General features: G+C 44.5%; 1 protein-coding gene across 1 annotated transcript in view; it reads right to left on the bottom strand.

The window, feature by feature from the left end:
- Positions 1–1204: 1204 nt before the first annotated feature.
- Sema6a (semaphorin 6A) overlaps positions 1205–10670 on the bottom strand; it is a 140253-nt gene continuing 130787 nt past the window's right edge. The window contains exon 20 of the mRNA XM_060377298.1: positions 1205–1323. Within this exon, the coding sequence (XP_060233281.1) occupies positions 1220–1323 (104 nt within the window). The 3' untranslated portion in view covers positions 1205–1219. The remainder of the gene's footprint in view (positions 1324–10670) is intronic.

Below are 10670 nucleotides of genomic sequence, written 5' to 3'. Positions count from 1 at the left end.
GAATGCTGCTAACATTTTGTAATGCACAGGATTACATAAGATAATAACAAAGATTCAGCTACTTCCAATGTCAATAACACTGAGTTTAAGACACTGTGAGATAAAGGACTGAGGATGGGATGTAGACCTTGCTCAGTCATGAGGCCTCATGGAAATGGTGTTAGGGTCTGAGCCAGCAGAGATCAGTCTGGCCCACAGTGACTAGCCTGGATCTGGAGCTGGGAGAAAGAGGACATTGGGAGAAACAGAGAAACATGGAGCCAAATCTGTTCTCTCACCCTCCACCCTTGAGGCTGTCGGGGAGCTGTAGGTGACGCTGCGCGACACAGATGCCAGTGTGCAGCAGGCTTAGTCCTCAGACAAGGAGCAGCAGGCCTGGGTGCTGTCCCAGCCAGAAGCCCACAGGAGCTGGCGCAGCACCTTGCACCCTGCAGTGACCTTCAAAGCACAGCTGCGTCGCGACCAACTTCCAGATTTTTCCTGAACTGTCTCTTCCTGGAACCACACAGAGAAGAGGATTTTGGAAAGGGGAGTTGTAGCTCAGCTGTGGTGACAGAGGTCAAAGTCACCACATGGGTGCTACAAGCCAGTGGGGAATAGACTCACACAATACACAGGGTTAGAACAACTTGTGTGTATGGAGAAGAGGTGACAACGACAAACTTGAATAAAATTGAGATTAAAAAAAAAGAAGAAAGTCAATGAACAAAAAAAGAGGAAATTCTCCTTTTGTTTTCCAAAGTTAATGTAAACTTGTTTTTCTTGATTAATACTGAAGAATGTGAAACTAAAATGATAAGCCTTTTCACCCTCCCCCCCCATCCCCAAGACTGGCCATACTTAAAGACATAAAGGCCCTGCATGGGACGTCAGGACAAAAGAAGAGTAATTTCACTTGTTATTGATATTACTGTAAAGCATAGGACTGAATAACGTGATCTGACTTCAGAGACGAAGTCTTAGCATCCGTCTGTCTTAGATCTGTTCTTACAGGAGACACATTCATAGGGCCTCGACTTTCACTTCCATACATCTGCCCTTTCTTGTGGGATAGCTCTAAGCCACCCATGAAGGCCAACCTCGGTTACCAGCTTCACATTTCTGGGAGAAGGGAGCCTCGCTTAAAGAATTGCCTCAGTCAGATTAGTCTATGGGGTAGTTTCTTGATTGTTAGTTGATATAGGAGGCAATTGCACATACCTGTGAAGGACTATTCAGATCAGCTGAGGTGGGAAGACCCTATCCTGCTGCAGATAGACTTGTCATTTCCTGTCTTGATTACTTTTCTTTGGCTGTGACAAGAACACCCGACCAAGGCGACCTCTAGAAGAAAGCATTTAATTAGGGGCTCTGTGGTTCCAGAGGGCTAGAGCAGTTGCTGAGAGCTCACCTCTGATACACAAGCAGGGGCAAAGGGAGAGGGGGAGGAGCAGGGCTCTAACTGGGAAGAGGATGGGCTACGCAAACCTCAAAGCCCACCCCCAGGGGCTCACTGCTTCCAACAAGGCCACAGCTCCTGAGAAGGAGCATCGGCCTCTCTCTTTCTGTCACCCAGGCTTCTTACCATCATGTACCTTGAACAGTACACCAAAATAAACCTTTTCTCTCTTAAGCTGCATCTATCAAGGAATTTTATTACAACAACAGAAAAACTCACAATGATACCCATCAACAAAATACTATTTCCATAGCTAATTCCTGCTCATCTTTTTTTTTTGTGTGTGTGCCTGGAAATGTTTTATTGTTTATTTTATTTTATTAATTACACTTTATTCACTTTGTATCCCCCCATAAACCCCTCCCTCTTCCCCTCCCAATCCCACCCTCCTTTCCCCTTCTTCATGAATGCCCCTCCCCAAGTCCACTGATAGGGGAGGTCTTCCTCTCCTTCCTTCTGATCTTAGTCTATCAGATCTCATCAGGAGTGGCTGCATTGTCATCTTCTATGGCCTGGTAAGGCTGATCCCCCCTCAGGGGGAGGTGATCAAAGAGCAGACCAATCAGATTATGTCAGAGGCAGTCCCTCTTCCCATTACTATGGAACCCACTTGGACACTAAACTGCCATGGGCTACATCTGTGCAGGGGTTCTAGGTTATCTCCATGCCTGGTACTTGGTTGGAGTATGAGTCTCTGGGAAGACCCCTGTGTTCAAATTTTCTGGTTCTGTTGCTCTCCTTGTGGGGTTCCTGTCCTCTCCAGATCTTATTATTTCCCACTTCTTACATAAGATTCCATGTACTCTGCCCAACAGTTGGCCATAAGTCTCAGTGTCTTCTTTGATAGTCTGAAGGGCAGAACCTTTCAGAGGCCCTCTGTGGCAGGTTCCTAGGTTGTTTCCTGTTTTCTTCTTCTTCTGATGTCCATCCTCTTTGCCTTTTGGGATGGGGATTGAGCGTTTTAGTCAGGGTCCTCTCTCTTGCTTAGTTTCTTTAGATGTACAGATTTTAGTAGGTTTATCCTATGTTATATGTCTATATGAGTGAGTATATACCATGTGTGTCTTTCTGCTTCTGGGACAGCTCACTCAGGATGATCCTTTCCAGGTCCCACCATTTACCTGCTCATCTTTTAAGGTACAACTTGGGAACACTTCCAAGTAACCTTGTGTGTGTGTGTGTGTGTGTGTGTGTATGTGTGTATGTGTACACAAGTTTGTACATGTGCACATACTGTCTTTGGAGGCCAGAAGTTGATGCTACGTGTCTTCATCAATCACTTTCTACCTCAGTTTTAAATTATTTCATTTTCTATTAGAGTGGAGGGGTGTGAATGATGCAGGTGTGCATGACTGTAGCACATGTGTGCCATGGTGGAGTTTGGAGGTGAGAGGATAACTTTGGAGAGTTAATTCTCTCCTTCCACTGAACTTTCTGGCGATAGAACTCAGGATTCTCACTGAGCAGGAATCCCTCAATTTGCCTAGACTGGTTGCCCAATAAACCCATTTTGATAAGATATCTTATCAACTCTGCCATGCCACCATGCTTGACCTTTTTTTTTTTTTATCAGTGCCAAGGATCCAATTTTAGGTACTCATGCTTGTTTGGCAATTATTTTACTGGCTAAGGAATCTTCCCACCCCTAAAGATGTTTTCTTAAGCTCCATGCAGGCCCACAGGCTGTGGAGGAGCCCTCTTCTAGCTGTGAGTCACAGACTAGTGTACCTTCTACTGTGGCATGCTCATCTTTTGACTTGTTCGTTTTCTCCAGCCCCTTGAACGGCCCATGAATTATGATCTGCAGAACGTTTGCTGACTAAATGAATCAATTTCAAATTTCTCTAGCAGTCATTTTCTGGAAAACACACTTGTTTGTTTTGACCACTAGAATTCTGCTACCATCCTTGTGATCCTAACATCAAAACGAGAGCGAGGATGAGCCAAGGGGAACGCTGCATTATTAAAACTCCATTTCCTGCCGGCTGCACGCAGGCATCCCACAATCCTCATCTAGGAATACAATTTGTGTGCTGAGATTATTTTCCCCCTTACTTGACAGCTGGTATCCCGATATTCTGAGAAAAATGTATTTTAATTTTACCATTAAAGCATAAAATTACACGGAACACCTATTGAGTCACATTAACCTCGTAGAATGTCATGTTTGTTTAAACGCGTTCAGGTCCTAGAGACTGCTTACTGTACTGTCACTCAGCCTAATGGTCTTACACACCACATCTAGATATGAGAGCACGCTCAGTGAGCTTGCATGCATCGCCAGAACCTTCAGGACAACTGAGACACACCCGAGGGTGCTAGAATCCCTGGATCTTGTCAATATTCCCAGAGGGTAGCCTCTGATCACCTGGAAAGGCAAGATGGAGGAAATTGCCCATTGACGTGAAGAAATAGAGACGGAAAATGTGAGTGATTTTCTCCAGCTACTTAACTCTAGTATCCAACCTTACTCCCTCTTGTGCCCTGGGATGGCACCTGTCCACATACAGGCTGAAAATAAACCGTGATCTGCTCAAGCTTGAAGGCTGCTAGCCCTCTAGGGCACACCAGCTACAGACCCGGGGCTCCAGTCCACACTGCCAAGGCTGAATGGTATTCCCTGGCCAGTCTCTGCTAAGTGCTTGGTTCATGGTGGACTGCACTTTGAACACTTATCTTGCCTTCCTGAGGTGGCCACTCCAGACCTGCAAGCAGAGGGACTCAGGCGGTGGCAATCTCCCGGGATGACCCAGCTGGATAAGGTCGAATGTAGCCCTACCTCTTTAGGCCACGGGCTCCTACAAAAATCCCCACTGCTGGTTTTACCACCTTGCATGCCCGTGTGCACACTCCTCCTCAAACTGCACGTATCCCCAGTTCTTCCCTGGAATGTGGGGATTGTACCATCTCCAGACGCACAGAAGCTTCCAGCTGTGAAGCTTGGGCCTGGGCTTTCAAGGGCTCATGCATTAAGCGTGATGTGTTCAGCAGGAGTGTGTATATATGGGATCCTTTACATGCTGGGCAAGAGCCCTACCCCTGCCCTCTTTTCAGACTGAGAAGAGCAGGGAGGATGGCCTCATCGCTTCTCCACCTTTTCCATAGGCTGCTTCTGAAACGGAATCCCCCATCTTTGGATGAAGGCTCTTACGTTCATTTAAATTCAGTTTAGCCCACAGTAAAACCATGTGGGATGGGAACTGGGGTCCTGCCCTGCCAGGTCCTTTAGCAGAAGCCTGTGTGTGTCCACAAGCTTTCGTCGCTTTGGCATTTCTTAGTTCCTAGCCTTGTCCTGCACAATTCCTCATATGGCGTCTCCCTATAAAGCTTGCTAAATATGTATTGATGACTACAGTAGATGCCATACCAATAATCTCCCATTAAGGCCCTGAATGCAAAAGAACTGGTATTGTCTTCAAATGAAAGATGTTTCTTCTCAGCATCTTGTTCATGCAGTCTTGCTGCCCAGACAGAAAGAAAAATAGGAGAAGCCAAGGAGATGGCCCATCGGATAAAATACTGGCTGTGTAAGCACCAGGACCTGAGCTCAGATTCCTTGCAGAAAAGCCAGGTGTGGTAGTGCACTTGTGACCCCAGTGCTGGGGTGGAGATGGGGATCCCCAGAGCCTGCCAGCCAGTCATTTCAGCCAGTCTGTGAACAATGAGCTCTGGGATTGATACTGTTATTAAAAAAAAATGGTGGAGATAGAGTTGGGTACCTTAGACTTCTGTCTGCCATTTTACACACACACATTCACACACCCACACATTCAAACACACATTCTCACACACACTCACACACATACGTATACTCATGCAAACCTACTCATATACACTGTCACAAACACTCTCTCACACTTTCTATCATGCACATGCTCTCTCTCTCTCTCTCTCTCACACACACACACGCTCTTTTTTTCACACACGCTCACATACATGCATACCCACGTACACCCTCACACATAAATGCACACACACTCTTGCACACACATGCAAATCCATACATCCTCACCCTCTCACACACACACTGACACTCATACTCTCACACACACAGGTGGGCAGCCTCTTCCCCTCCACCAGTGTGTTTCTCTGAGTCCCAGGGCTGATGACGTGTAAGAACACAGAGCAAGGGCCATCTTTCCCTCACTCCCCACAAAGTCCCAAGACTTCCTGAGAACATCCTTTTGCTTTCCATCCCAAGTTTTTTTTGAAAAAGTGAAACTTGAAGCTTTGATTCCCTATTTATTTTAAAATCAAATTTAATTCCTTCCCACACAGTCCAGATGTTCCCCCAGACTTTTCAGGGTTCCCTTTCCTCGCCAGTTAGGATGGAGGAAATCAGGACCACAGACGTGTCATCCTAACATCCTGCTCCTTAAAAGGTCCCTAGGGAGCAGCTTCTCCCACCCGAGCCTGAGCTGCCCTGCCACCCCTACCCCTTGCACATGGACTCGGAACGTGCAATTCCGAGTTCTAAGCTAATTCAGGCACCTCCCTGTCAGCCTGCATATGCCAGAACATCACAGGGCTGGATGGAGAGCCAAAGCGGAAATAAAGTTTAAATAAATGGTATTTACAGACCTGGAGGCAGACCGCTTTAGACGTGATTTTTTTTAGAGTTGGGTTGACTTCTTCCACCTTGATTTCTTAGTTGAGGTTTGAGGATTTTTTTTTTTTTAATGGTAGAGCAAAATGGTGTAAGTTTATCTTAATGTCTTACTTCCAACTGTTTCAGAGGGCAATGGAGGTGCTCCTCTAATTTCTTTCTGTAGAACGGGCAGTCAGTTAATGAAAGGAAACCTGGGCTTTTAGAAGAGTCTACTCCATCCATCCAGCTTCCCTCTGCTGAGAGAGGAACATGCAGATGTTAAACACTGCTGAAAAAAAAATTAAGAGGAGCCCTGGTCCTTGAACCACCTTAGGAGATGTGGTATTACATTTTTCTGTGTTTCCAAGGAAACCAGTTCGGGGTAAAAATGTATTCTTTGTCTTCTGCTCTTTCCAAAATTGTTTGAGCCATCATATCTCATGAAAGGTTGCTTCACAGGCAATTTGAACAGCATTAAAAAAAAAAAAAAGCTTAATCTGCAGTTTGCTACAGTGAAGGTGATATACCTTTATGGGAGGTTGAATGTTTCAGATTGTATTTGCTGCAAACGGATGGGATTATGCTATTATTGCTGGATCGGCCGTGAAATCAAATCTTGTTGTCTTTTCCCCTTCCAAATTACAAGTCAACCCCACCTCCCTCCCCTGCAGTACACCCAGGTTGCTTTTAAAATTTGGGGAGATTCTTATCCCTGCTTCCGTGGCAGAGCACCAACAAACCCCTGTCTCTCAGCCCCCAGCCCTCTCTCCTAGTCAGCTAAGATTCGTCAGCCCATGAATGATGAGCTGATGCGCCTGTGATGCCACTCTGGTCAGAATGTCCCCGGATGCCTGCTCTGCAGGTGTGGGTCATCTCTGATCCGTAGTCCACTGCTGTGCGGGGTCTCTTGTCATTTTCTTTTTTTGTCTGAGTGACTTGGGACCTGAAGTCACCCACTGGATTGGGGAACGTGGCGGGGGTCAAGTGTGAGGGTATTAGAAGGTTTGGCTGTTTTGTTTGAAGCACCTGAAATTTCGGCCCCTAGCTTCATCTCAGATGCTGTGCACCTTGGGATGCACAGCTCGGCAGCACTGACGTGGGTGTGCACATACAGGCTAGCTGCAGGACCGGCTGCCCTGTTGCTGTTGGAAGAGAGTTGCTAAGGGATTAGTCTGGCTCCCATCCCTCATGTCGTTAATCACTGGTTCCTACCGTGGAGGTGGTCTCTTGGTTTCTGCTCGTCACTCTTGATCATGTTAAAAAGGGTCCCCATCCCACCTAATGAGACATGACGACTGAGAGCCTTGGTTACGGGGTCAGCCAAATGCACACTCCAGATCCAGTAATTACTACCTTGCTGTGTACGGGAAAACCCTTTAAATTTCTATTCTAGAGTTGCTTTATGTGCCAAGTGGGACTAACACAGGCTACCCACCTGATAGGACTCATGTGAGGATCCAATAGCCCTGCTATCCAGAAAACACCGAGGCCAGTGCAGGAGCAGTGGATGTGCTTTGGCCTCAGCTATCATTACGTCGACAGCAACCACGAACAGTCATCTTGTCTCTGTGGTGCCTGGAGACGCAACGCCTACTGTCTGCTAATGAGCTCTCCGTTTAGCAAATGATTACTGAGCACCCACAGTTCGCTAGGCTCAGTGCAGACTGAGGGCTTGTAAACGTGGGAAATAGAAAATCATGGCGCTTGATATGTTTATAGCACAGGGGTGAGCAAAGCTTTGTGATGGATGAAAGAAACTTCCAGGCAGAGGGTACTCTGAGAGTCAGGAGTACGCTGCAGCTGAGGGGTGCAGGGAAGGCTTGCTGGGGACACCCCTAAGCTAAATGCCTGTGCACAGTGTGGCCTGGTTGGCTGCTGTATCTTCACAATGTACAGTAAGATTTGTGTGAGTTTGCATACATACAAGGGGTGGCTTCTCACAGTATCCATTTTCCTTCGTTAATTAAAAATTTCATTTAAAATAATTAATCAGTATTTAATTTATGTCCAGTGTATGCTTGCTTGATATGCAATATGACTATTTGATATATATGCATACATATAGTAGTGATTACTGCAGTAGAATTAATTAACATACATATCATGCCCAGGCTGTACATTAGATCCCCACAGTTTGTTCATTTTATAACTAAAAGTTTGTACCCTTTGACCTGCATTTGTCTATTTGCTCTCTACAGACAACTATCGTTCTGCCTCCCTCTTTCTGTGAGTCAACTTTGTGTGTATTCCACACATTCATAAGACTATCTAGTCACTCTTCGCTGCTTTATTTCACTTAACATAATGTATTTTCAATTCACCCATGTTGTTCCGAATGATAATATTCCCCTCTATTGTGGCTTAATAGAATTCTTCTGCTAGGGTGTGCACGGCGCTTTCTTTTATCTTTTCATCCTTGGATATTGTCATCATATGGATTTCATGTCCTTCGGGTATGTACTCAGTCTGGGGTTTATGGATTATTAATAATTATCATAATAAAATTATGATAATTTTATTCCAAAATTTGAGAAAGCCCAAGCACTCATGGAGGCAGAGGCAGGCAGATTGCCATGAGTTCTAGGACAGCTAAGGCTATACAGAGAAACCCTGTGTCCAAAAAAAAGAAAACCAAAATAAATAAATAAATAAATAAAATTGAAAAAGCTCCATATTATTTCTCAAAATAGCTTTCCAATATTTCCAGCAATTTACAAGAGCCCCACCCCCGTTTCTCACAAAGCTTGTCCTTTTTTTTTTTTTTTTTTTTTTTTTTTTTTTTAATAGTCAGTATCCCAGCATGTATGATGTAACGTCTCACTGTGGTTTTGAGTTGCATTTTCTGGTATTTACAGAAGCTGATGACGTTTTGTACATCGACTGGGCACTTGTCTTCTTTGGGAGGTCTATTCAAGTCCTTCGCCTGTTTTTAACAGGTCGTTTTCTTTTCTCCACCGAATTTTGTGAATTCCTTGTGTATTCTGAATTTTAATGCCCCGTTAGATATATGATTTGCAAATATTATTTCAATCCTTCATCTATAAGTTGACTTTTCCTTGTGTTGTTTGATCCCCTGCTACAGAAGCTTCTTAGTTTGATGGAATTTCACTTACATATTTTGCTTTTGTTGCCCAAGCTTTATTAAAAATAAAACTACTGTTAACACTAAAGTCAAGGGGCTGTTTCCCTCTAGTTTTATAGCTTCTGATTCTGCAATCAAAATGTTTCATTACCAACGCTTTAAAAAATATTACATACCTTGAATTTCAGCACAATATCTGTGTTTTTTTACTTTAACCTATCAACTTGATACAACCTAGACTCATCTGGGAGGAGACTCTTTAAGAGGAATTTTTCGGATCATGCATATCTCTGGGAGGATTTCTTGATTGCTGATTGAGGTGGGAAGACCCACTCCCATAGTGTAAGGCACCATTTCCCGGGGTTGGGCCCTGGAGTAGAAAAAGCTAGCTGAGTGCTAAGCAAGGAAGGCTGTGTATGTTACCTCTTTGCACTGGACCCTGGATGTGATGTCACTAGCTGTTTGTAAACCAGATAAACTCCCTTCTCTCCTAAAATGCTTTTCATCTTCTATCACAGAAACAGAAGTGAGGCTAGAACAACCGGAAACCTGTATTTTGGCATCTCCCTTGATGTTCAGTGTAGCCCTGGGATACACAACCCTGGATGGTGGTAATGAGGGCTTTTTGGGCCACATTTTGAATAGGAATGAACCTTCTATAAGCTCATATGTTTGGATGTTTAGTCATCAGGGAGTGATGCTACTTAGGATTTGGAGGTGTGGCCTTGTTGAGGTAGGTATGGCCTTGTTGGATAAAGTGTGTCATTGGAGGTAAGCTTTGAGCTTTCAAAAGCCCGACCCAGGTCTAGTGGCTCTCACTATTCCTCCTGGTTGCAGACCCAGCACCCTGTCTGCCTGCATTCCTCCATGCTCCTTGCCATGAAGAAAATGGACTACATCTCTCGAACTGTAAGCAAGCCACAATTAAATACTTTTCTCTATAATATTTGCTTTGGTCATGGTGTCTCTTCATAGCAATAGAACATTGACTAAGGCAGAGGTTGGTACCAATGAGTTGGGTATTTCTGTGACAGGCCTGACCATGCTGCTTGTTGGCTGAATGTGGACTTTGTGACTTTGGGTTAGGAAAGCAGTTGAGTGCTTAATGTGCCATACTTGAAAGAGTGTGAAAGACAGTGGTGCTGAGAGCATTTAGATTATGACAGCCTAGCTCAAGGGGTTTCACAGGAGAAGAATATTAATAAGTGGCCTTGGGACCATTCTTGTGATATTTTGGCAAAGAATATGGATGCTTTCTTCCATTGTCCAAAATTAATCTACCTGAGGCTAAATTGAAGAGTTTTGGATTAATGGCTTTGGCAGAGGAGATTTCAATACAGCCTAATAAGAACTGTGACACATGGTTATTAGTGGCCACACTTATACAGATATATTTTAAAAAGGAGCAAGAAAAATACAAAATACACAGTTGCAGAAGAAAAGGAGCATTAGAAAGTATAATAGAGCTAAATCCAGTGCTAAATGGAATAAAGAGAGTGGTAACCTCACATCAAGACCTCACCCAGCCAAGCTCACAACTTGTGAAAAGGAATTAAAAAGAA

The sequence above is a fragment of the Meriones unguiculatus genome, chromosome 2 (assembly GCF_030254825.1).
Source record: "Meriones unguiculatus strain TT.TT164.6M chromosome 2, Bangor_MerUng_6.1, whole genome shotgun sequence".
Taxonomy (NCBI): domain Eukaryota; kingdom Metazoa; phylum Chordata; class Mammalia; order Rodentia; family Muridae; genus Meriones; species Meriones unguiculatus.
Note: the sequence above shows the minus strand (reverse complement) of the source record. Positions and strands in the feature narration are given on the sequence as shown.